This window comes from Phragmites australis, chromosome 8 (genome assembly GCF_958298935.1).
Source record: "Phragmites australis chromosome 8, lpPhrAust1.1, whole genome shotgun sequence".
In the NCBI taxonomy this organism is placed as follows: domain Eukaryota; kingdom Viridiplantae; phylum Streptophyta; class Magnoliopsida; order Poales; family Poaceae; genus Phragmites; species Phragmites australis.
In genome coordinates, this window is record NC_084928.1 from 27,837,118 (window position 1) to 27,865,080 (window position 27,963).

At 41.3% G+C, this 27,963-nt stretch overlaps 1 protein-coding gene across 3 annotated transcripts; it reads left to right on the forward strand.

The window, feature by feature from the left end:
- Positions 1 to 1,877: 1,877 nt before the first annotated feature.
- LOC133926898 (ABC transporter C family member 8-like) lies at positions 1,878 to 8,417 on the forward strand. 3 transcript variants are annotated; one of them, XM_062373061.1, is made up of 12 exons: positions 1,878 to 2,036; positions 2,165 to 4,128; positions 4,229 to 4,549; positions 4,637 to 4,723; positions 4,806 to 5,429; positions 5,679 to 5,843; positions 5,940 to 6,234; positions 6,330 to 6,544; positions 6,638 to 6,943; positions 7,175 to 7,238; positions 7,336 to 7,603; positions 7,810 to 8,417. In XM_062373061.1, exons 1-12 carry the CDS (start codon positions 1,997 to 1,999, stop codon positions 7,826 to 7,828), a joined length of 4,368 nt encoding a protein of 1,455 aa, XP_062229045.1. In that variant the 5' UTR covers positions 1,878 to 1,996; the 3' UTR covers positions 7,829 to 8,417. The 3 variants fall into 3 exon arrangements, with proteins under 3 accessions (XP_062229045.1, XP_062229044.1, XP_062229046.1); XM_062373060.1 differs by having other exon boundaries at positions 1,879 to 2,036; positions 7,336 to 7,575; XM_062373062.1 differs by having other exon boundaries at positions 1,943 to 2,072; positions 7,336 to 7,575.
- The last annotated feature ends 19,546 nt before the right edge of the window (positions 8,418 to 27,963 follow it).

Below are 27,963 nucleotides of genomic sequence, written 5' to 3' on the forward strand. Positions count from 1 at the left end.
AAAAAACACAGTAAACAGTGCCGTATTCGGCAACTGAGTTGCCGAATACGGCCTGTCAGTCTGCCGCGCCGGGACGAGTGGCAGCGCTACAGTAAAGAAGCTAGCAAGCTAGCGTCTGAGCTAGGAAGGCATAGAAATGCCGGTTTTTTTATTTAATTCGTGAATTTTTTTAGTACAAAAATAGTCCAAAAATTCTAAACGTTTTCATGAGCAAATTAGAGATCACTAGCAACCCATTTTAATTAGTTTGGTTCAAAAAGCCTGAGCCAATATTTAAATAGAATTATCCTAATAAACCAACTTTTATAAACTCTAGCAAATTTTAATACCTCAAATAAATTCACAAAAATCTAGAAAAATTCACTAATATTCTTCTAATGTGGTGTAATAATTTATAAAAATATTTTCAACCCTATGTTATTTGGTGAAAAAATGAGTTCCTTTGTAATGATCTATTTATATGCATTTTCATCATTTCATGTGATATTCGCTTTTTAATTCAATTTGAATAAAAAAAATTCAAATATACACAATACCTTGGTTTTCAGATTAATTAAAAATGCTCAATATAATATGTTGCCGGCACCAAGCTGACAACGTCAGGCAATAAACAGTTGGTATGAACAGTTCCTGGAGTCTCATTTGGCCTCACCTCAGCTTGTGACTGAAAAAGACACGTGCCGGCAACATATTATATTGAGAATTTTTGAATTAATCTGAGAACCAAGGTATTATGCATGTTTAAATTTTTTTATTTAAATTGAATTAAAAAGCGAATATCACATGAAATAATGAAAATACATATAAATAGATCATTACAAAGGAACTCATTTTTTCACCAAATAACATAGGGTTGGAAACATTTTTATAAATTATTACACCACATTAGAAGAATATTAGTGAATTTTTCTAGATTTTTGTGAATTTATTTGAGGTATTAAAATTTGCTAGAGTTTATAAAAGTTGGTTTATTAGGATAATTCTAATTAAATATTGGCTCAGGCTTTTTGGACCAAACTAATTAAAATGGGTTGCTAGTGATCTCTAATTTGCTCATGAAAACGTTTAGAATTTTTGGACTATTTTTGTATTCCAAAAAAATTCGCGAATTAAATAAAAAAACCGGCATTTCTATGCCTTCCTAGCTCAGACGCTAGCTTGCTAGCTTCTTTACTGTAGCGCTGCGACTCGTCCCGGCGCGGCAGACTGGACAGGCCGTATTCGGCAACTGAGTCGCCGAATACGACACTGTTTACTGTGTTTTTGGTAACTCAGTTGTCGAATACGGCACTGTTTACTGTGTTTTCGGTAACTGAGTTGCCGAATACGGTGAACAGTATCGTATTCGGTAACTGAGTTGCCGAAAACAGTGGGTCCGGGCTGTTTTCGGATTCTGAGGTTCCAAAATCGAGTATTCGGTAACTGAGGTTCCGAATACGAGTGCTAAATTTGTAAATATGCTAAACTGTTGTCTATTTTCGTAAATACGGTACCGTATGTTGTCTAAAATACAAAATTGCCTGTCTCGCACATCCTAAATTAGTCTTCAAAGTAGATTTCAGCTTAAGGATGCGGTGCTAAAAAATAAAATAAAATAAAAAAAGGCCGAAACGGCAAACATCCCTATGAAAATCTAATTCGACATGATTGAAAGTGTTGAAAGTGACGACAGACAAGTTTGAATTTTGTAGAAGAGAAAATAATTTGAGCTAAAACGGTGATAAATCGGTTTATCACGTCTACCGGTGAACCGAATAAAACAATTTACTATTTTTATCAGTATTTTATTTAAATTTTTTTAAATTTATTTAAATTTTATTGGTATATCTGATAAAATATATTTACCCGTGCTCTCCAGTAAATCCGGGAAAAAAACCAGTTTTGCAGAGCATCCACAGGAGCCACGATATAACAAGGTGGAAGAATAGAACGAAACGGAACGACCACACCAACCAGTAAGGCTCCTCTCCTCCCGTCCTGCCAAGAATAGGCGACAATGGCCGATAAGGGCGATACGGCGGCCATGGCCGTCCTTGGTAAGAACTAGGAGGAAGAACTTCTTGATTATTCCTGTAAACCCTTTCTGTTTCTGGCTTTCTTGTTTGCTTGTTTGATTGACGCTTCGATCGGCTTATTCATCATTGCTTCCTCGGATGCACGGCAGGCTGGTCGCCTTCTTGGATTTGTGGGCGGCAGGACGGGTGGCTCACCGTCGCATCGCTGTGCGTGCAGAGGAGCCTGATCGACTGCGTCAATGTGGTGCTCCTCGTCGCCTACGTCTCTGCGCTGGTTGCCGCCTGCGTCCCGCTGCAGCGCGCCGGCCGGAGGAGCAGCTGTTGCGGGTGGCGGTGGGAGGTGCTCATGGTATCCGTGTGCTGCGTCGCGGCTGCCGCAGGGTACGGCGTCACCGGTTTCCAGGATGCCTCAAACATCGCGGCGGTGGCTCCTTACTTCGTCAGGGGGTTGGTCTGGGTCGTCCTGGCGGCTTCGTTGCACGTCCAGCCGACGAGGCCGGCGAGGGCCGTCGCCGTCCTCTGGTGGGGCCTCTTCTCGTTGCTCATCACCGCGTACAATGTGGAGCTCCTTGCCGGGGGCCTCCGGCTCGACGTCGCAGAAGCAATAGCGTGGCCGGCGAACTTCCTCCTGCTTCTCTGCGTCCTCGACTCACTGCTCCGGCGAAGCCACGGGCACCACCAGGACGCCCCCAACGACGACGGCTTGTCGGAGCCTCTGATCGACAAGGACAAAGCGGTGCAGTACTCGGAGCTGTACCGGGCTGGCCTGTTCAGTCAGCTCGCCTTCTCCTGGCTGAACCCTCTGCTCCGTCTCGGCCGCTCCAAGGTGCTAGACCTCGCCGACGTCCCGCTCATCGCCGGCGAGGACAGCGCGCAGAACGCCTCGCAGAAGTTCGCCGAGGCCTGGAGCCGCCATGTGCACGACAAGGCGAGGAGCCGCCGGAGCAGCAGCCTCGCCCTCGTCTTGTTCAAGTGCTTCCTCGGGGAGATCGCGCTCACCGGCTTCTACGCCTTCCTGAGAATGCTGTCTATAGCGGTGTCCCCTCTACTGCTCTTCGCCTTCGTGTGGTACAGCAACCAGGAAGAGAGGGACCTCCGCGCCGGCCTGCAGCTCGTCGGCTGCTTGCTGCTCATGAAGCTCGTCGAGTCGCTATCGCAGCGGCATTGGTTCTTCGACTCGAGGAGGACCGGGATGCGCATCCGGTCTGCGCTGATGGCGGTCATCTTCCAGAAGCAGCTCAGGCTGTCTAGCCAAGGGAGGAAGAACCACTCCACCGGCGAGATCGTCAACTACATTGCGGTCGACGCGTACCGGCTTGGCGACGCCATCAGCTGGCTGCACATGGGGTGGAGCTCGCCACTTCAGCTAGCCTTTGCAGTGGGCACGCTCTTCTGGGCACTGAAGCTTGGGGCTCTTCCCGGTCTAGCCCCCCTCGTCATCTTCGGCTTCCTCAACGTGCCGTTCGCGAAGATCTTGCAAGGGTACCAGGCAAAGTTCATGGTTGCGCAGGACGAGAGGCTCCGGTCGACGTCCGAGATACTGAACAGCATGAAGATCATCAAGCTGCAGTCATGGGAGGAGAAGTTCCGGCACGTCATCCAGTCGCTCAGGGACGCCGAGTTCAGATGGCTGAGCGAGACCCAAATGAAGAAGGCCTATGGAGCGGTCATGTACTGGATGTCCCCGACGGTCGTCTCCGCAGTGATGTACACCGCGACGGCGATCATCGGGAGCGCACCCCTGAATGCCAGTACACTCTTCACTGTCTTGGCCACCCTGAGAGTCATGGCTGAGCCGGTGAGGTTTCTTCCTGAGATCCTCACAATAATGATCCAGTACAAGGTGTCGTTAGACCGTATCGAGAAGTTCCTCCTCGAAGATGAGATCAAAGAGGAGGATGTGAGGAGGGAACCTTCTAATGACTCTGACATCAGAATTCAAGTCCAAGATGGAAATTTCAGCTGGAATGCAAGTGGGGCTCATCTGTCACTTTGGAATGTTAACCTTAGCATCAGTAGAGGCGAGAAAGTGGCCGTCTGCGGCCCGGTTGGCTCAGGGAAATCTTCACTCCTGCATGCGTTACTTGGGGAGATACCTAGGATATCAGGATCAGTAAGTGACAGAGAAATCGATGCTCTTTAATTTTATGCAGGTACAAAGATTTCAACTATATATGTTATACCTGAGAACATGACAAAACTGTGTTTTGCAGGTTGAGGTATTTGGCTCAGTGGCATATGTTTCACAGAACTCCTGGATACAGAGTGGGACTGTCCGCGACAACATACTCTTCGGGAAGCCGTACAACAAGGAACTGTATGAGAAGGCAATCAAGGCTTGTGCTCTGGACAAGGATATAGAAAATTTTGATCATGGAGACCTGACAGAGATTGGTCAGAGAGGACTCAACATGAGTGGAGGCCAGAAGCAAAGGATTCAGCTGGCTAGAGCCGTCTACAATGATGCAGATGTTTATCTCCTGGATGACCCTTTCAGTGCAGTTGATGCACACACCGCTGCGGTTCTTTTCTATGTAAGCTGCAAATGTCCTCCTTAATCTGTATCCCGTAAAGCAAGCCGTTTTCTGCTGCACGCAGTTCTAATGGCAATGTTCTTGCAGGATTGTGTAATGACGGCACTTGCAGAGAAGACGGTTTTTCTTGTGACCCACCAAGTTGAATTTCTAACTGAAACTGATAGGATTCTGGTAAGTTGATCTTCCGAACATGATTGTTTATGGCTCTTTATATCGAAGATCCTTGTGTCATAAACTGCCTTTGCTGTGACAGGTAATGGAAGGAGGTAAAGTTGGTCAACAAGGGAAATATTCAGAACTACTGGAATCTGGGACAGCATTTGAGAAGCTGGTTTCTGCTCACCAATCTTCGATCACAGCATTGGATACTAGTGCCAGCAACCAGAACCAAGTTCAAGGGCAACTGGTGTCTGATGATAACATAGTGCCAAGTGCATTGCAGGCTACAAGGCAGGCTAGCGACATCGAAATCTCTGCAAAAGGGCCTTCAGCAGTCATCCAGCTGACAGAAGAGGAGGAGAAGGGGATCGGCGTCCTGGGATGGAAGCCATACAAAGACTACATAAATGTCTCCAAGGGCACTTTCCAATTCTCAGGCATGTGTGCTTCTCAGGTGCTCTTCACATGCTTTCAGATCATGTCCACATACTGGTTGGCGGTAGCTGTTCAGATGGATAACGTCAGTGCTGCACTTCTAGTTGGGGCCTATTCTGGGCTCTCCATCTTCAGCTGCTGCTTCGCCTACTCTAGAAGCCTTTTCGCGGCTACTCTGGGGCTCAAGGCCTCCAAAGCATTCTTCAGCGGGCTAATGGATTCTGTTTTCAAGGCTCCAATGTCATTTTTTGACTCAACACCAGTGGGAAGAATTTTAACAAGGGTATGGGCTTTATTTTAATCGTCTTATTTAAAAAAACTCGATCACCCTAAAAGAAACTAGGTAGTATTATAAATAATAAGAAATATACACTTAAATTCGCGTCGAGGAGAACTCAAATCTACATACTCAACCAACTGAGCTTAGCTCAGTTCCTTATTGTCTTATTTACAAAACAAGATCATAAAAATAACAAGCTAGTTCTAAATTTTCAAAAAGGAAAAGGTTAAATTCAAGTCCTTATCTACGCAGGCATCTTCAGATTTAAGCATTCTGGACTTCGACATACCTTACTCCATGGCTTTTGTGGCCACGGGCGGTATTGAGGTTGTAACTACAGTACTGGTCATGGGTACTGTAACTTGGCAAGTCTTGGTTGTAGCAATCCCAGTTACAATCACCATGGTATATGTTCAAGTCAGTATACATTGCTGCAAACAATTACTCTAGTTAGTTAAAAGAATGTATCTTGCGACTTTTCTGTGCTAACGCATAATTGTCAAAATATGAAAGAGGTACTATGTTTCATCAGCCAGAGAGCTAGTAAGAATCAATGGAACGACGAAGGCACCTGTCATGAACTATGCATCGGAATCAATTCTTGGTGTGGTGACGATCAGGGCGTTTACAGCAACAGAGAGGTTCATCCACAACAACATGAAGCTCATCGACACCGATGCAACGCTGTTCTTCCACACCGTTGCTGCGCAGGAGTGGGTGCTCATAAGAGTAGAGGCACTGCAGTCCTTGACAATACTTACATCAGCATTGTTCCTTGTTTTGGTTCCTCCAGGAGTAATTTCACCAGGTATCAATACAACCATTACGATGAGATCTTCCTTCTCAATTGTATCTTCGGGTAATCAGGGTTGATAAAACATTCCCATTATGAACTTTTTTCAGGCTTTGCGGGACTTTGCCTCTCCTATGCTTTGACGCTGACTTCAGCACAGGTCTTCTTGACAAGGTTCTATTCCTACTTGGAAAACTACATCATCTCAGTCGAGCGAATCAAGCAGTATATGCACCTCCCGTCGGAGCCACCAGCCATTATACCAGAAAATAGACCTCCAAGTTCATGGCCGCAGGAGGGAAGGATAGACCTGCAAGATTTGAAGGTAAATAACATAATAAGATGCTGAATTCTTTTTCACATAGTCCTATTGAACATCTCTGAGAAATGGACTCGGTGACTTGTACTTCATGAGCAGGTAAGATACCGTCCAAATGCACCACTTGTTCTCAAAGGAATCACTTGCGTTGTCGCTGCTGGGAACAAGATTGGGGTTGTAGGAAGGACAGGGAGCGGGAAATCAACGCTTATCAGCTCATTGTTCCGTCTCGTTGATCCTGCGGGTGGGAGGATACTTATTGACAAGTTGGATATCTGCTCTGTGGGCCTCAAGGATCTAAGGACTAAACTGAGTATTATCCCTCAAGAACCTACACTGTTCAGGGGAACTGTGCGCAATAATTTGGATCCCCTTGGCCTTCATTCCGACCAAGAGATTTGGGAGGTAAAAATTTCATGCCTGCAAAACTATAATGAGCTTAAGAATGGAAACATAAATTCCTGCATAATACATTTCCTAATACAATCATGTTAAATTAACCTTCTGTTACCATAAGCAGTAGATTATATTTTTTAAAGATGTCATCATGCAAAACTAAACTTTATTCTATATGCCTATATGAACAGTTACAGTTCATGTATTCTGATAGTACACTACTTACGATGAACATTTCAGGCCTTGGAGAAGTGTCAACTAAAAACAGCAATTAGCAGCACCCCTGCCCTTCTTGATACAGTAGGTAAGTGAAATTAGAAATTTTACCCTAGAAAAGTTCTGAGACTCATAAAAGAGACTGAACGTATCTGGTCTGTTCTTGTGGAATAACACCATGGCAGTGAGCGACGATGGCGATAACTGGAGCGCTGGACAGCGTCAGCTCTTCTGTCTTGGCAGGGTTCTCCTACGCAGGAACAAAATTCTAGTTCTAGATGAGGCAACAGCTTCCATCGACTCTGCAACAGATGCGATACTGCAGAAAGTCATCAGGCAACAGTTCTCGAGTTGCACAGTGATAACCATAGCTCACAGGGTTCCAACTGTGACAGACAGTGACAGGGTCATGGTACTTTCCTACGGTATGCTTTTTGACGGAAACTTTCTATGGTATGTTATACAGGACATTTCAGTCATATAGCATCTGCGGAAAGCTCCAACCCATTCCTCAGACTGCTCTCAAAAAAAGAAGGAAAAAATCCATTCCTCAGATTACCAGTAGATAGATAAACTATCAATGTCCTATATGATCTAACAGGAGATAGCTAATTCTATAAGGACGATATTTTCATGATGGTGATTTTCCAATTATGCAGGGAAGCTTCTGGAATATGAGACACCAGCCAAGCTGTTGGAAGACAAACAATCAGCCTTTGCTAAACTTGTGGCGGAGTATTGGGCTAATACCAGACGGAATTCAACATGATTCTACTATTGTGTCAGGGCATGATAAAAGATACGATCAATTCAATTAAGATACTGAAATCTTCTCAAACTGAATCTGTGAGAAGACTGGGCATGACCTATTCATTATTTGATTGGTGGAATTGCTGGAAATAAAGAAGTCAACAAAAAAAATGTAACTCTGGCAGTGGGACCAATTTTCGGAGTTAGGGTTGATGGACAGAAGCTGGTTAATTGAACTACTCCAAATAAGCTATAAGGTGTTCAACTATTCATTTCAAAATGGAAAGGAAGATCCACTTTCAGAATGATAAATGGCATTTTCAGATCGATGTAAGATATTTTTTAGTAAGAAGAAAATGGAAGGTCGTGATTCAGTAGAATCTGTAGCCAAAGTATGCCACAACAATTATTACCATGTTCCTTGTGTACGCAATATTGATAAACTTAAAGATGATGGCTGTATAGAGTGAGAGGCGTATTGTTTTTCAAATAATTAAAGGACAGTGCCGAGATATAAGTTCAGCCTTTTATGTATTACAGTCATACCAAGATGATTCTAAATAAATTAAAATTACAAGACTTGCTCTTATCCAATTAGGCTTGCTCTGTATTACTTATCTGACTTCTCACTTCCCTTGGTTCTATGGCTCTTTCTGACATGGGATTTGATTGTCTGGCTTGGAATGTGATTGTCCCTAGACGTGTCCCCCTCCCCTCCTTATGTAGGGGCTGTTTGGCATAACACCAGCTCCGAGATCTATGTTAGATCTAGCGTTTGTATGATAAAATAAAATAGTTTAAACTTATATTTTTAATCTAAAATAAAAATTAGATGGCTCAATTAAATACTATCAATCCACCTATAGCTTTAAATCCAAGATTTTATGGAACTAGGTTTGACCAACTCCAAAAAATCTTGAATCTGAAGCTATGCCAAACAAGATCATAGTCAGGCTAGGGAGACATACCGTATCAGGAATCTCCGAGTGTAACATTCCCGATTGTATTATTTTCAAATATTTGGAGGATTCTTTCCTAATCTGAGGATGATTTTTGTATAGAACACGATACACTGTCTGGAGTATTGGTATATGTCTTATTTACCTCATGATGAATATAAAACTTAACACATCGTATGAAAGACATGTGTACGGTGGATATTCGTCTCTAGGATATACTATATTTCTAGTAAATAATTTTTTAAAAGCATTTCTGCTCAGAAGAGGGCAATTGGATCATATATAGTCAAGGATCCGACAGCAATAGATCTCACTAAGTCGGGAATAATCCTTGGCCAATAATATTCTTCCTAGCCGGGAATCATTTCTGAATGAATAGAACTTTTTCTAGCCAAAAATCTCCTCCAACCGAATAGGTTCTACTCATGGAGACTTAGTCAGGAATTACTTTGGACCGCAGAAGCCCAAGAGCGGCCTCCTCTTTTTCTGCGTACTTAGAGAATATTCTATTAAATACGCATGATTTCTGAGTGGACTTGAAACAATCATGACAATGAAATGGTACTTTGAAATTTGAAACATCAAGGATGCCGTTAACTGAAATGGTAATGCCGGCGTCCATTACGGAACAATTTTTAAACCCCTCTCCCTTATAAATAGGAAACAATCCTCTCCCTTATAAATAGGAAATCATCCTGACATTATCTTCAGCCCTACTCTCACATTCTCAAAAATTATTTGCCTTTCTTCAATCTCTAGCCCCCAAGTTTCCAATGGTGTCTTCTAGCAACTTGTGGGCAACTTCGGAGATGTTGAATGATTGTATCCAAAAGTTAGAGAAAGAGGAGATGATCGCCCCCGGTGGAGGGGGAGGATCTTCCGAGTCCAAACACCGGAGAGAATGTGGTGTTCAAGGCTTTCTTCCCCTACGGCTTTCACCTCCCTACTTCGAATTTCTTCATAAAAATCCTATCCTTCTACAGCATAGAGCTCATCAACCTCAACCCCAACAACAATCCTTCTGCGAAGCTTTTGTAGCGGTGAAGCCACTCGTGCTTCTCTTCTGCTACTTCTAACCACTGAAGCAGATCTCAACCATTGTCGGATGAATCTAATTGTGGCACGACTCTATCATGGATATCAATGGAGATATAGATAAAAATCTCAGAAGGTAGCAACATTACATCCACTGGAAATTTATGCATGTGAAATAGATTGCAAAAGGCGTGGATCACATTGCCAATTTGTTCGCCAATTCACGAAAATGTAGAAGAGCGCATGGAATTACAGAGAAAGACAGCAGAACCCTGACTTGGGACACAAGAAACTATAATTCATAATGCCACGGTCTGCAGAAGTTAATGTTGCAATAACTATGTCAGGCAATAATGTCTGAGCATTAGGACCACAATGTCAGAGCTCAAGAGGACAATGGTCCCATGTCCTCTTCTAATAACAACCTATCTTACTTGTGCAGAGGACTAAAAGATCCTCATCAGCAGCCAGCAGATATCTTGGGTTCTCAAAAATGGTCATGGTGATTGCATGGTCAGCCTGCCTGAATTCCTTGGTATACTTTCTTCAAAGAGAATGATTACTGAAATTGAATTAGATAGCACATTGCTAGAACCAAATATGCAGATCTCTACTTATAGCAGCTGGCAACACTGCTTTACCTATTGATCATAATTGTCATTATTCCAGGCACTTGTGTATATATATCTTTAATCAACTCCAATGTGTTCATGACTTCCATTCAGTGAATATATTTTAGGAATAAATAGGCAAGGAGATCAAGCATACATGTCAAGTAAGACATCATGGTTCTGAGGAGAAAAAATGATTAGACTCCTCACAGGCTGGAATACCCTAGTAATAACTGTAAGTGGAACACCATTTCTCCCCGTTGAGTCAACTTCCAAACTGACCAAGTTTAGTGGCTTGCTCGGCCAAATTTGTAGCTTAGGAACATTAGTCACAAAACAATGCAAGTTCCTCGATTGAAGTAAAAAAAACCCAAAAACATCACTGAACCCTAATTTCCATGATTCAACAATGGCCGGGTCGAAGTAGGCACCAATTACCCATGATCGCAACAACGTAACGCCACCTATTACAGGCGATCGCATCAATACCGCACGAAGTAGCAGCAGCATTAATCATCAGAAACTCACAACAAAAACCAAAATAATGAAAAGTAATCCCGACGGTGATTTTTTTCTCTCCTGTGGAATCATGAGGGAAACATGATTCGAGAGATGGGGATTGCCAATTGGCTTAGAGCCCGTGGAATCTAGAGTCGGAGATGCTTGAGGAGCAATCACCTGTAATTGTGGTCTCGAGAGGCAGGAAGCGAGAGGCACCTCCCCACTTTCCACCTCGCGTTGGACCGGTGGCATGGAGCTTGGAAGAAGAGGAGTCACCGTGTTGGGCCTTGGCTTTGGTTCATAGAGAATTCATTGAGCACACTAGGCTCATCTTATATTTTCCCATTTTTTTCAAAATCAAGTCGCTTGGGCTACAAACTCAATCATGTGTTGAATCCATTGGACAAGATTAAGTTTGTGTATACAATTACTAATAGATTAAATTTCACTTTACACCATGTATTAGTGTATTTGGTGCACTTTGAAGCACCTTTAACAATAACTTCCACTTCAAATCATATATATGTGGCTAATATTTTAATTTGCATCGTGTTTGAGGAATGGACCTTGGATCATGCTCACGTGACGAGTTGTTCCACCCATCTCAACTCCACATATTCATCCGAGATGCCATCCTACGTGTACTTCGACCCTCTAATTACCTATTCACTAGCATTGCGAAGATAGGTGGTGGACCAACAACGAGCTAGGCATAGATGGGTGCTGTGGTGGTGTAGGTGATGACTTGAGGTGAGGTAGCTGCAAGGTAAACATGGCTAGAGAGAAGCGGCCGTCCAAGCGGCAACTTGAGATGGTAGCGCCAGTGAGGAATATAAGCAGATGACGAAGTCCACGAGTACCACTTATAATCTAGAGGCCCGATATGGAAAGGTGGCTCTAGCAACTTGAGGTCAAAGCGGCAGCAGGCAACGAAGAGCAAATTAAGAGGAAGAAAGCTTGGGATGGAAATAGATGTCCATCCTCCCAATTGAATCCATGGAGCTGAGATGGATAGAACTGCTCGTCACATGAGTATATTCAAAGGCTCAATCTTTAAACATGGTGCAAACTGAAATATTAACGTAAAAATATGGTTCAAAGTGACACCTATTGTTAAATATGGTTCAAAATTCACCAAGTGTACTAATATGTAGTCTATAGTGAAATTTGCTCTTACTAATATATTCTTGTGCACCATGTACTTACTCATGAAAAATATGATTGTTGGCTAAATATTACCAAAAAAAAAAACCGCATCTCCCCTTAGCTTTTAGCTGTCACACTCGTGTTTTTCGATAAAAAATAAATAAAGAAATAAAAATTCAATTTTCCCCACTCTCCATTTTCTGCGGATTTCACCGCTGCAAATTCTAGGCCTCACCTCAGCATTACCACACGCTATCGTGAATCCCACTTGCACCCCCCTCCCGCAAATTCGGCACACATCATCCACCACCTCGCACCTCACGCCCCACGCGTTGTCTCGTCGTGGGAGCTTGCATGGTAACACGCGGGGCACCCATGCTGTCATCATCTCTCTCTCCCAACCACCTAGAAAAGGCACCAAGATTCTCCGCTTCTCCCCGCTCACCCCAGCACCACCTCCTCCTCTTCAAACCATCTTTGCACCGCCCTAGCCGAACTCATCGCCACCAGTGAGCTCACCCTTCTCCCCTATCTGCCCTCCTTTCTCTCTTTCCATCTCTACCTGAGACCGGCCTAAACCCTAACCCTAAATGGACTAAGCCACTTACCTCACCATCGTTGTCACTAGAGTCTTCCTCTGCCACCACCTCCATTTCACCGATTGCTGTAGACCTTCCACCTCTCCCACCGTCCTCACCACCTCCTTCACCCCTCTCTCCCCTGATCTGATCTGTGTGAGACCGAATGGGCCCCGTCACCTTATCCTCCCACCGGATTGACCAGAGGGCCTCACCAAGTCGCAGCACGCGAGTGCCAAGTGGGCCAGCTAAAACCGAGCCAAGACAAGAATCGAGTTGAGCTGCCAGTGAGCCAAGACGAGAAAAAACTGTACCAAGCTGAACCTAGGAATATTCTCCCCCTTTTTTTTCCCCAATTTAACCTCCCAGTAAATCTTTCGAAGCCCATTTCTCCTCTACTCTAACTCCATTTTTAATGATTCTTCCACCAATATTCATTTAAATTCAAGATCTATCCAACCACATTAATTTCATAATTTAATGATTTTTAATATAATTTATTTACCTTGTTTATGCTTTGTTGTAAGTCTAGATTTAGCCCTTTTAGCTAGTTTAAGAGTAGTTTTAATTATAGATAAATTTAAATAGCCATGTTTTAGGCTTTGAGACATGTCTTAGCTCATAGAATTTGAAATTTAATTTATAAATAAAAGTGATTTAATTAGGATAAATAGTAATTTAATTAGACTAATTAATTAGTTAATACCTATTAACTAGGTAAAATAATAGATAATTATGAATTAGGGAAGTTGACACACGTGCATTCGTAGACTCATCGAAAACCCTAGTAGCCACCTCCCAATTAGTAGATCAGCAAACTTTCCTTAATATAGTATAATTTGATCAAGCTTTTATCTTCCAATTGGAAAATAATTAGAGTAATAACTAATCTGGTTCTTGCCAGGTAACTGTGTATAGCACACTTAATAGTGTAGAGTAATCACTTAGACCTCATACTTCATATTCACGTAGCAGTAGTTAGCAGTAGAATTTATCCCTCTAGAATAACTATCTGCCTCCCTTAATGTTCATCCTTTACTTAGAGTTTATTAGATTATTGATTGAGTGCTTATCAACATTCATTTGTGTATGTTAGAGGAAGGAACATTCGAGGAGTACTTAGAGGATCCAGACTACGAAAGGGAGCATAAGAAGTCTACTATGAAGGCAAGTCCTACACTTTGACCATATTGTACTTATGATTTCAAACGCAACTAGTAGAGCCATGTGTAAACTATAAAAATATTCATGCTTCGGTTATTAACTTTAATTTAAAATGCTGAAGTAGTTGTGACCTAGCTTATATATGCCATGCCTTATTATTATTTATCTATATTCCATTGAAACCCTAGAAGGTCCCTAACATCAACTATATTCATTTATTGGATAATTACTTGCTTACTTGCATGCTTAGAATTTCTTTGCTAAAATAAAAGAATCAGGATAAATACTTTTGTTAAGCATGTCTTTTCGAAAAAGTGTGAAATGTTGTGTGCTTGATGTGTGTGTGGGATAAGAAAGGTGTTAATGAAACCCCAAAAGATTGATTTGACGGGAGTGAGTAAGATACCCCACGACAGTGGGATTTGCCTTAGGAGCAAGGTTCATCTGTGTGGTGTTCTTGCTGGGAGACACTTGGCTCGGTCATATAAGGGCCAGTTTATTGTGATATCCTACCTAGTATTTAATCATATAACCACATGTCCTATATGTGGAAGGAATTGACCCAACACCTTTGACTTAGCTCGGTACCCACTAGTAGGCTGGTAGTGGCAACATGAGTCAGGAGAAGACTCGAGCAACCTATGTGAAGTCTTGTGATCCACTGGAGACTCTAAGTGAGCCATGTGTACATGCACTCCTGGTTTAGTGTCGTGTGGGTAGATATCATGGAAAAGTAGGGAGGGTGTGATGTCTCGTTAAGCCAGTTCCGCCAGTTGCTAAGGTTGAAATCTGTGCATATATTATGGGTAAAGTGTGCACACTCTACAGAGTATAAACCTATCTAGATAGCTATGTCCACACTTAGGGACATGCTATGGTTCGATCACAATGATTAGCTCCATTATGTGAGTATCTCCTTGATGCATGGATGGGTTGTGCCCGTGTTTTGGAAGAGTGGGCTGGGTGCCTTGGGTTAGCTAGCACTATGTGTCCACCAACTATTAAAACTTGAGAACTGGTGTGCTGGATGTATCTCCCCCATGACTAGTAGCCCCATAATCTCAACTTGACCATGTTTTCCTCAAACTGCTTTGAATTAAGTTTTACAAACCAAACCCTTACATTAAAAGCTGGTTTCCACAAAAACCTAAGACTCTCTATATAGCCATATCCTTGTTCTACCATTTTATGCATCTACTTATCCCCCTTGAGGTAGAACTTGCTGAGTACCTTATATACTCACACGTGTTTATTTGGATTCAGATGAAGACCTGAAGAATGACTACGTAGAGGGTGGAGATAACGAATGAGATAGTTAGGTTTCGTCTGCACTCAAGCTGCCTGTAGGGCTTAGGTCTTGCTATTGTATCCGGTATTTTTTAAACCCAGCTTAATTATGCCTAGATGCCTTTGATATATTGAACCCCGTATTGTACCCTAAGTATTGCACTCTAATCAAAGAATGCCTATGATATCCAAATTCTATTGGTGTTGTGCGTATCGGTTACTGATCTAGGGGCCGATATAGGATGCACAATGGAACCCTAAAGAAGGGGTCCGACATTAGAGCTCAGAGAGACAAGAGTGGTACGAAGAGAGAAGAGAAATTGGAGAAGTCTTGTCGGATGGAGAGGAAATGTGTAGGGGATTTTCAAAAAGGTTTATTTGGCCAAAGTAACTAGACAAGGGAATAGAGCGAAATCTAGACATATCAGCGAACAAGAGCTACATGATAAAAAAAATGAAAGTTTTTTTCAGATGGAATATGTCATCCGGAGGTTTGATGAAAGTGTAAAAGGGGCATTTTGAAGCTGGTACTCTTATATGTAATACAATAGTAATATAGAAAACAATACAGTGAGCCAAACCTTTTCCATCGATACACAGTTGAGGAGGCCTATGACATAACATGTGTGGGAGCGATCTAGGAAGTCAAGGAACCGTTCTTGGTGGGAAGAAGTCCTATTTGCACATTCCAACTGTTAATTGTGTTTTATATTCACTCTCAATTTCAACTTCAATATCACTAAGATTTATATTGCTCAATTATTAAAACAGAGCAATTTACTCCTCAACAGTAGTTATTTGAGGGTGGTTTTGCCATGTTCGCTGCTTACATCATTGTATTCTACCATGCTAATGACTGCTTAAATGGGAAAAATATATTCTCATTGTTCTAAAAATCATTGTATATTGTTTATCGAGTAAAAGATATTGCTTACTAGACAACCAAACTGGGCAAATTTAGGTGGTGTAGCACAGGGATGGCAACGGGACAGGCTGGGGCCGGGATGCCCCTGTCCCACCTTGATCCCCGAAACTATAAAATGCAGATCAGGGCAAAAACCGGTCCAGTCCCCGGCCCTGTCGGATCCCTAAACTCAGTTAGGTCCCCGTGGGGGATACAATATTGCACGGTAGCAACACTTTGAGGAGCTGAAGATGAGAGGGATGAAGGGAGGGAGGGCATGGGGACAGACTGGGTGGAGGCATGGTGGTGCTAGTGCCCTGTGGTTGTGAGTCCCCGAGCGGCCATGGAGGGCTGGAGGCGTTGGTGCCCTGCGGCTGCAACTGAGGACTAGGTGGAGGCGTTAGGGGCACAAGAAGGTGAGTATATATGCCTTAGAAACTAGGCTATTAGACTGCATATGCGTAGATGGTCCACAATCAATATTCATGACTTTGGGGCCACATAGATCCCCGTGGGGAAAAAACTATCACCACTCCCGCCCGACCTGAACTCAAGGCCCCACCCCATAAGTCTCATAGGGAAAAACTATCCTCGTCCCTACCTTGTTCGGGGTGGATTCCTACATCCACAGGGAAATTGCCATCCTTATGTAGCACTGGTGAAACCACCCTAAGTTAAGATGCTCGGTTTTAATGGTTGAATAAATGCATTGAAATTTAGTACGAAACTTAATGTCTCTTTGGAATGCTAGAACTAGATAACGCTGAAATAGCACTATACCAAAACACCTCATCAATACTGATTCAAAATCATCATCAGTGCCGGGTATGGAACCGGCACTGAAAATCACTATCAGTGCCAGTTTGTGGCTCCAACCGGCACTGATAGTCGGTCTGGATTCAACGTTTTTCGGACCGAAAAAAGTTTCAAACTTTTTTTCGCGACCAGAGGCACCTGACCAGAGGCTGCCTATCTAACCACGCTCAATATTCGCAAAGTCATGTGATATTCGCTCGCACACGGCAACAAAGACTGAAACTCAAGACCTCATAGCATGTGCGTACACATGACCCCTCTAACCATCTCAGCTAAATCCTTTTAATATATTCTAATCGAACATTTGAATAGCTATTTGGATATCTAAATGATCTTAAATAAAAAAGTGATAAACTATAAAGTTGTAGATCTCATCGAGAGCTACAATTTTCATATAAAAATTTTCCCCATCCGATTTCGTGTGAAAAAGTTATGAATTTTTTAATATGAGTTGTTATCGACAACTGCTGTAACTTTATTATAATTATTTGGGCATTTAAATGACCTTAAATTAAAAAGTTTTCAACTACAAAATTGTAGATCTCATCGAAAGCTATAATTGTTATATAAAGTTTTTCCCCATCCGACTTCGTGTGAAAAAGTTATGAATTTTTTAAGATAAGCTGTGACAGTAACAATTATCAATACCGGTTCATAAATCAGTGCCGGTTCCAGCAACGAATTGGCACTGATAGTGACGGTTTCAGTGCCGGTTCTTATCTCCACAGCTATTTTTCGCGCGCGGAAGTTTAAAAACCGGTACTGATACGTCTTCAGTGTCGATTATTATCGAATCGGTACTGATAGTGCGCTATATATGTGATGTTCTGTAGTAGTGTAGAAAAAATGCAAGGATAGACACTTACGGTGGAACCCTACCGAATTTCAAAACATAAGAATTTAAGAGGCGCTTTGATTGCATGGTTCACATGCAACAGAGGACATGAATTTTTTTTAGAGAAAAAGTGCATTGAACTTCTCAGAAGAAAAATAAAGTGAGGTTTGAGCTCATATCTATTTTTCTGTGAGATTGGGGGCATACAAGAAAGAATTCCGAAAAGAAAAAGCTGACTCGCAAGGGAGTTTGTCGTGATCCGCTAATTCATATCTTGATCGGCAACCCTTAATTTCATTCTCCGAAAGTTGAAGAAAGGTTATGCGACCACTAGGGACAAGGGAGCACTATAGCAGCATCAGGCACCCTGAGTCACTACAGAAAACACGCGGTCCGGAGTGGAGAGCGTAGCCCTCCAACGTCGACGAAAGGTAAAAGAAACAGACATCTAACCCTCTTTCCCATTTTTTTAGGAGGAATAAATCCTGGAGCAAGCCGTGAATTTGTTTCCCAGATTGGCCAGCCGAAATTTCCCTTGAAAATCTTTCGATCGAAAGAGGCTCTAAAGTCTAAACCGAGGCAATGACATTTGGACGTTTCCCTTGCGGATATCAGCTTCTAATACTCTCTCTGATTGTAAATATAGATATCTTTAGTCTACTCAACTATTCTCTAAATATAAGTTATTCTCAAATTTTTATATATTTTTTTCTTTTTTTTTCTTTTCTTACCCTTATTTAATAAATACTATTACTCTCATAAATAAATGGGTTATCTTTTCTAATACAGAATAAATAAAAGATAATAAAATCATTTAATCTATTTTTTTAATTCTTATGTATAAATTAAAATAACCTACATTTGTAATATGTAATAGTATAAAGCAAGCCCCTTCCAAATGAAGCCAGCGCGTGTGCAGTGTCAGCTCTGCCGTCTGCACGCAGGCAGAAACTTCATCAGACGTACGATCTATCGTCGCTAGTCGGCACGGACGGCGCCAAACTCCGGGACGGCGCGCGGCGGAGTGCTGTTCACGTGGCCCGGAGCTGGACCCCGTCTTGTCCGCTTCCCCGGCCAGCCAGGAACGCGACGCGCGCGCACCCACAGCTCGATCGCAGGCGCGCAGTGTGGTCTCGTATCTATCTCCCACCAGCCGCGACCAGATCAGCGCGGCACCCTTGTCGCCGCCCCATTGGACCCCGGCCGCCGCCCCGGCGCCGCTGCATCCAGAGACGTCCAGAGAGAGAAGCTGAGGTGAGCTAAGCTCCAAGCAGCGCAGCCTATCATAGCATGCAGCCTGTGTATGTAAATATGTATGCAGGCAGGCAGGCATGCGCTGCACCGGGAGCCGTGGTCGCGTCACGACTGGCGGCGTACGTCGCGGAGGGCGTTGGGAATCACACTTCGGCGGCCGAGCGCGGCGTTGGAAATCGGCTTCGGCCGTTTCCGCGAGGGGTGCACATGCCGACATGCGTACCGGGAAAAATCTCTTACATACGTGCACTCCACTTTTTACCATTTGCAATTAAGAAGATTCACACACACAAACACACTCCTACACTCACACACCCACGGGTGATCTTCCCGGGCCTACAAACAAAACTGTTAAAAATACTTATTTATTTGAAAATCATGAATTAAACTGTAATGGATAGAGTTCGTACTTATTACCTATTACGCGAAAAAGAGCATTTAGTGATGGGCGATAACTGTCATGAGTGACAGGTCCTACATTCATCACTCTTAATACGTTATTGATGTGTTATCATTAGTGATGGTTATGACCTGTTAACCGTGATCTGTCACTAATAATTGAATTTAAGTAACATGTTGTAACAGTGATCTGTTACTTATCACTGATGAATGTTTTTTTACACAAAAATATCAAAAAAAATATATTTTTACCCGAGCCATACCAACGTGAGGGCTCATTGCATATGCCCGACAAACCACGCTATTTATCAAACTATTTTTCAGTCTACGTTCCGTAGGTCTCGAATCTGCAACCTCCCCTCGCACGCGTAGCTCTCTTACCACCTCATCTATCTCGTAGTTATGATAGAAATTAAATATTTTATCTCTTTAATATTCATTGCTGAAGGTCATATGTAACCGTGACCCGTCACTAATGACTGATTTGTAACCGTGACCTATCACTAATGATTGATTTTGCAATTTGATAGGCTCGGAGTGCCTTCAGTAAAATGAGCATAACTTTTGCATTCGAACTCTAATTTTGATTTTTTTTTTACTCTATGGACATCTATAAGAAAAGTTACATTTGTTATCTCCTACTTTGTTCAGTTTGAAAAAATAATTCAAGGCCAAATTCGGCCGGGAAGATTAAGTTCTCACCCTTAAAGTTTCTACACTGTTTTTGAAACACGTGTTTGTGTCCTTAGCCGTCACCCCTCACATTAAATTTGAGTAGAAATATATAATAGTTCATATCTAGTGCTGGTGATGTGAGAAATAATAAGAGAAAAATAAAAGAAAAATAAAAAATATAGCATAATGCTATGCACATATTTACCATATAGGCATTCTATGCACAATTACTACTTGTATGCATTTTGCTTTGTGGTGAGCAGTAAATACTTTTCTCTAACTTATATTAAACACCATGTAACATCGAAAAAAGAACCCATAAACAACAATACCATCATGTAACCGAAACTGACCAAAGTATTTGTGAATACCGTCATTAGTAACGAGTGACAACTTGACCCATCACTAATAACTCGTCTAGGATAACCCATCACTGATGAGTTAATTATTAGTGACAGGTGTAGGGATCAGTGACATCCTAAGAGGGGGTGAATTAAGACACTTAACTAAACCAGCTCCGAAAACTACACAAGATAAACATATATCAATTTCTTTCTAAATGTGCTCTAGGTTTATCTAGAGTGTCTATTCTACCGTTCTTGCAACCTATTTAGGAAGGTAAATTGCAAGAATATAAATACAGAAGCATAAATAAGGTAAAGAGCAAACTCAGCAAAAGAGATTTTTATCCCGTGATATCGATAGTATAAATATCACCCCTAGTCCATGTTAGAGCTCCATAAAGGATATGCTCCCGGTCGGTACCCGGTCATGGCCCTTGAGCTACTAAGGGCTCAAGTTGGATGAGCTACTAAGCCACCAAGGTAAGCCTCATTTCTGGTCGCTTGCCACCATGATCACTTCAGAGCTTGAGTCACCAAGCCACCAAGGTAAGGCCTCACCACAAGCCTCTTTTTCGATCGCTTGCCACCATGATCACTTCGGAGCTTGAGTCACCAAGGTAAGGGTCTTCACGTCCCTGTACATGTGTCTTACCGCCACTCCACACCAAGTCAGAGGGTCAACAAGGTGCCGGTGAGTCATTAAGACTCCAGGGCGCCAGTGTACCTCTCGGTACACAGCTAGAATCACTCCTTGATCCCCTCTCAAAATCGCAGCACCTAGCTACAACTCTCTCTAGGTCTATAAACACTAATCATTCTCTAATCTTGTGCTTAATTGCCTTGGATGATCACTTTAAGCACTATAGTGACTTGAATGTCTTCTCAAGTGTCTATGAACGTCTCTGGACAACCACACCTTCAAATGATTGAGTGGAGGGGTATTTATAGCCTCAAACCCACCAATTAGCTGTTGCCTCAATGGCTCAAAAAAATTGTGAACACTAGATGATTCAGTGATAACTGTAATACAAGCACCGGATCATCTGGTGAGTACAATAGAAGAAACTAGCCGTTGGAACCTACTCAAACTCATCTGCGAACACCGGATTAATTATTCTGTGATGACTCACTGAACACCGAACAAATACACCGGATTATCCTATGTGCATATGTTCATTTTGGAGCTCTCTAGAAATAATAGTCCGGTGTGTTCATTTTGTGAATACCGGATCATCCGGTAAGGCATAAGACTCCGCTCCATACTTTCTGTGGACACCAGACTGTTTTTCATTGTTCTCACCAAATTATATGATGTAGCACCGAACTAATTTTAATGTGAGCACCGGATTATCCGGTCAGATAATTTTCAGCAGAACAACGTTATGTATTTTGGGTATAACTTTTCACTCTGAACTCCGATTTTGATGATCTTGCGCTCTATGAAAAACTTGTGAAAAGCCCTAAATTATTATATAGAAATCCATCCTATTTTATTATATAAAAATTTATAGAACAAATCTAATTCATTCCTATCTTTGTTCCGGCTTCAGTGACTTCTCTTTTGTTGCATCCATGAGTTTTGCTAAAGCATATACTTGATAAACATATTAGTCTCATTGCTTATGTTGTCATTATTCACCAAAATCATATACTTGCCATAAGATGTTCCTCTATAATTTTTCGAAGAGCATGTTCGCTACAATCTCACTCTTTTTGGTGATCGATGACAACACAACCAAAGCAAAAGGTAAATTAAAAAATAACACCAATTGTAAATGGCCGAATGTGTTACCCCTTTGCTTGGATACTTGTTCTTACCACCTAGTCCCCCTTTTGTTTTGTGACTACTTCTTTCTCCATTACCACTTTCTCCCTTGATCGACCCATGCAATAGCTCCCTCTTTGTAACTTGAACTTGCAAGATCTCCCCCTATGTCAACACTTGCAACTTTAACTTGCTTTGGTCACCATAATTCTTCCCCTTTATCAACAATCTTAAAAAGAGCTATAAACATATGTTGAACTTAAGGAAGAGTGTTAGAGCATATGAGAGAGAGCTTCACAAATCATGATCCAATAAAAGATACCACTTGTAGGAAAATCCACTTTTAGGGATACAATTCAAGAATATGGTACCAATTGAAATGAAAGCACGTTGATCACAATTCATGAAACTCACATAATATGATTTAAACTCCCTATATATTTGTGCGTACATATGATGAGAAAGAAATATATGCATAACTAGACAATATATCAAGATAGAAAGTTTAAGTCATATTATGCATGAAGGTAGCTTAAATAAATAAAAGATTTGATAATGATACCAATTGAAGCAATTAAGCATTGCATACCTCCGGAGATATGTTGATTGCTCCATGAGACTACAAAAGATGTCACTAGAAATAAATGTTAGTCTCAAAATCACAACCTATAGGATATACTCCTCCTAAAGGTGTGCATACAAGTATTGAATACTTGTGAGAAATATATATGCACTTGTTATCGATAATAATAGGGATTTATCCTATAGATTGGATCATGACACATAAAAGATACCAAATGTAAAAACTAGTGCCATGTAAAGAACCTACAACTAATAAACCATATAGGTTGCTCATAGGTTAGAAATAAACACAAGCAACCTACCAAATGAAAACCTACACTAGGCGTTGCAATAGATTGAAATAAGCATATGTAATTCTAGACAAGGCAAATGAGCTACGACAATTAAAAGATTTTGCATTTAGCTCCATTACCACTTTTACCTTTGTAAGGAGATTTGGGTATGTGATGATCGTGATCTTCATCAATGCGCCCATCTTGTATACTTGGCTTCTTTGCTTGATCCTTCACTTTATCTTATGAGCCAAACCTCTACATACCCAAGTCGACTTGTGCTTCAAGTCTTCTTTGGAACCCAAACCGATTGGAGCCTCTTCATATTGGTGATGACTTCCTTGGGCATCCAAATAGGTTGGTTCCACCTCCGGTCCTTTCTTTCAACTATGTGTGCAACCACCTTGCCATTGTCCTTCTTCTTGATCTTGTAGTGGTTGCTCTTGGTCTTGATATTGTAATTGGGCTTGGTTTAGAGGTTGAAGATCTTGTTGGAGATGTTTGCCATCTTCTTCTTTTCCTTGGTCTCATTCTTAGCTTGCTTGCATTGGAAGGACTTATAGCCTTTTTGATGGTATTTGAAGCATGTCACGGTGAACCCCTCCGCAAGCTTCTTCACCATGATTTCACAGTTATCTTGAGGATGTTGGACATGATTATTACCTTTTAGTCTTGCCAAGTCCTTCGTGAGATTGTCCACTTCTTGCTTAAGCTCATCATTCTCTTGTGCAATGACGTTGTTAGATGATTCTACAACAACATTCTCAACACAAATCTCATTACAAAGGGGTGAGCTAGATAACGCAATTAAATTATCACAAGAAGTGGAAGCATCTACCTTATGATTATAATTAAATATAGAGGTAGATTGCTTCAAAGGCACCTAAGTTTGAGATCCAATGCACTCAAATTTAGCTTTAAGCTCTTCATGCTCTTTATTTAGCAAATTGAATTTGCATAATAATTTTTCATAATTAGAAACAAAGGTAGCATAAATATCATTAAGTGTATTGAATTTTTAAGCTCTTTAGATTATTTCTTAAGGACCCTTTGTTGCTCATTGATCAAATGAAGAAGTTCATCATAGGAAGGAGAATACTCATCGGATTCATCATCACGTACATCTCTATCCATACATTTGGCCATAAGGCACTTGTGAGATGACTTACGCGATGACTTGTGTGATGACGACCTTGAGGAAGAGTTTTTCTTGGAGGGTAGGATGGTGAAGCTTTCGTCACTTGAGCTTCTATCTTCATCGTCGCTCACCCATCTCTCTATACTTGCGAGTGCCTTGACTCTTCCTCTTGTCTCCCTCTTCTTGATATTGGTCTTCTTCTCTTTCTTGATGTGATCAATTGTGTTGACCAAGTCTTCAATGGAGATAGGATGATCAATCTTAGTATTGATCCTCTTTATGTTCTTCTCTAACTTTGATAAGAGCCTGGCCATCTTAGGATCAATCCCTTCATCACTTGATGTGATTTGATCATTCTCTTCGCTTGAGCTTAACTCTTGCTCTTATCTTCTCAGCCTCCCCTTCATGTGTTGGAGTTAAGCTTACTTGCTTGTGAGAACAAGGTTTTTGGTGTCAGATGAGGAAGGAGCTTCCACCCCCATATTCATTGTTATCTCATGGGCAGTGATCTTTATGAGCACTTGACTTAGAGTTATCTTCTTGATGTCATTATTGTTGTAGATGATGGAGACCATCAACTTGTACTTCGGAAGAAGAACTTGAAGCATTCTTCTCACCACTTGATCATCTTCAATTGGCATCAAACCTAACCCATTGATATCATTGACAAGAATATTCAAATATGAGTACATGTCATTAGAACTTTCATGGGGTAGTTCTTTGATACCATTGAGCTTAGTAACAAGCACATGATATTTCTCATTACGCACATCCTTTGTGCCTTCATGTATTTCAATGAGACTAGTTCAAGTATCATGTGCATTGTTGAGAGAATAAACACGATTAAATACATCAACACATACAGATGATAAAATGATACGATTCTTCAATGCATCTAATTGCCACTTCTTGCTGGTGATGCGTTGCTTCATCCCTTCCTCGGTGACTCTCCAAACATCTAACCCTCTAGCTTGCAAATAACAAGTCATTAGAACTTTCCAACAGGGAAAATTTTTGCCATCGTTAAGTGGAGCACTATGAGAATCCATCCCTACCCCGAATGTCACAACTCTCTAAGCAGTGAAACCTAAACCGATAATAATGAGACTAAGGTTCAAATGCCACTATAATTGGCTAAACCTTGTGAAAGGTGTGAGGCTCTAAAACCAATTTTAGAGTCAGTGAGAGCCCTAGCTCTAATACCACTTGTAGGGATCGGTGATGTCCTAAGAGGGGGGGGGGGATTAGGACACTTAAAAACTAAATCAGCTCCAAAACTACACAAGATAAACCTATATCAATTTCTTTCTAAATATGCTCTAGGTTTATATAGTGTGCCTATTCTACCGTTCACAAGAGACTACAACCTATCTAGGAAGGTAAATTGCAAGAATGTAAATGTGAAAGCGTAAATAAGGTAGAGAGAGCAAACTCGGCAAAAGAGATTTTTTTCCCGTGGTATCGATGGCATGAATGCCACCCCTAGTCCACGTTGGAGCTCCATAGAGGATATGCTCCCGGTCGGCACCCGGTCACGGCCCTTGAGCCACTAAGGCCTCAAGCCAGATAAGCCACCAACCCACGAAGGCAAGGCCTCACCACAAGCCTCTCTTCCGGTCGCTTGCCACCATGATCACTTCGGAGCGTATTTAGGATTTTTATTTGTGAAAAATCTGTTAGTTTATTTTCTGCTGTAAATTTAGGCCAAAGGTAAAAAGGGATGAATTTTTGTAAAAATTACTATTCACCATCCCTCTAGGCGACATCATTTTCCTTTCAATTGGTATCACGCCAAGGCTCTCTTTTAGGGTTTTACTGTCTAGAGAGTAAAATGTCGACTAGTGGATTACTACATATAGAACCACTCCTATTAAATGGCTCTAATTATATTGAGTGGAGTACTTGTATGCTTCATAATTTTAGTACTATAGGTACTCAAATTGAGAGTTGTAGATGTGAGCATTTCTCCTCCTAGTGATAAAGTCATATCATTTGATAAGGAAGAGAAATGCATGCATCTCAATGCTCAAGCTACTAATGCTTTGAGCGAAGATGTTTTTGACACCATCATACCGCTTGAAGACGCTCATCTCATTTGGACTACTCTTAAAGAAATATATAACAAGCCCAAATATGATGAAGATGTTCTTCTTCCGGAGACATCATTTGGAGAGTGTTCTGCTTCATCATCACATCATGAAGAGAACCAAATGACTTTCTTCTTTGTCCAAGAGGATGTCACTCCATCACCCACATCACCAACATTTAACAACACTCAAGGTAATGAAATAGTGAGTGTGATAAGTGACTGTCCAGTCCTCTCTTCAGAGTCCAACTACAACACTAGTAATGAAAATTCCATATTCGTTAGTGTTGTTAACCCTTGCATTCCATCTAGTGCAAAAATATCTATTCATCATGACGACATAGTTCTTTGTTCTCATAGAGATGCATCTATTTCCACCAGTACTTGTGAGACTAACACTTTGAAGGAAATAGCACTCTATGAGAGACAAAGCCTAGGTGAAGAAGCCACAACAAAAATCAACAAGAAAGCTTTATCTAGGAAAAGAAGATCAAGGACAAACAATGTGTGTTATACTTGTCACCAACATAGACACTATAGCATTGATTGTCCTCAACTTGAAAGTGAAGCATCCACCTCTCCAAGATGTTCATCTCCTCATTTCAACACCCACATTAGCCTTATGGCAAAAGGTAAAAAGAAACTGGTAAGTGAGGATGATAGTGATAGTGCTATTGACGGACTTGAGTTTGATCATTTGAGCAAAAAGGATACGTCTAAAATGATCAAGCTCGTTACTACCATGGAAGGCTTAGAAGATAGCCTTGAGGGGCAAGATGAATTTCTTATCTAGAAAATTGAGGAACTTAAAGCTTTAAATGTGAAATATAAAGAACTTCAAGAATCTCATAGTTCTTTATCTAATCTTCATGGAGATCTTAAAGTTAAGCATATTTATTTGCTTGATAAATTAGATGTTATGCCTCTAGTGGATTTAGAAATGCCATGTCCTAATTGCAATATTTTATCTAAGGATAAATTCACTATTTCTTCTATTGATGATGCTTGTGCTACTAACTATAATTATTGTGTAGCATCTTTGGAGAAAGAAAATGTTGAGCTAAGGGCTCAACTTAAAAATCCTACTAGCAAGCATGTGAGACTAAAAAAAGTTATGGCAAGCTTTTGAGCACTTATGAAGATCTTGTAGATTCTCATGTCATTCTAAAAATAGCTCATGAGGTAATGGTCATCACGGTAAAATTCTATGAACCTCATGTGGATATTAGCACTTCTTTTTTGCTTAATGAAAAGTTGATTTTTGCTAGTCCTAAAACTGATCCTTGTTGTTTTAAAGCTAATATTTTCCTTAGTGTTTCTTGTAATATTGAAAGTGAAGGGAAAATCAAGAAGCTTAAGGATCAAGTGCATTCAACAAATAAATGTGAACTTGGACTCAATTCCATCAAGAAGAACAAGTCCAACAATGTGAAGATCAAGGGGCAAAATCAAAAGAAGATCAAGGCTCCTATCACTTGCTTCAATTGCAAGAAAGATGTTCACCATGTGAGATATTTCCCTTTGAAGAAAGAATAAAAGAAGATGAGAAAGAAAGAAGAAAATGAGAAGAATCTTGCTCACATCAAGTGCTTCAAGTGCACTAATTCCATACACTTTTCCTCAACTTGTCCTAGCTAAGTAAATGATGAAGCAACATTTCCAAGAAGGAAATCGAGAATCAACTAAAGAAAGTGTTATGGTTGCAATGAGAA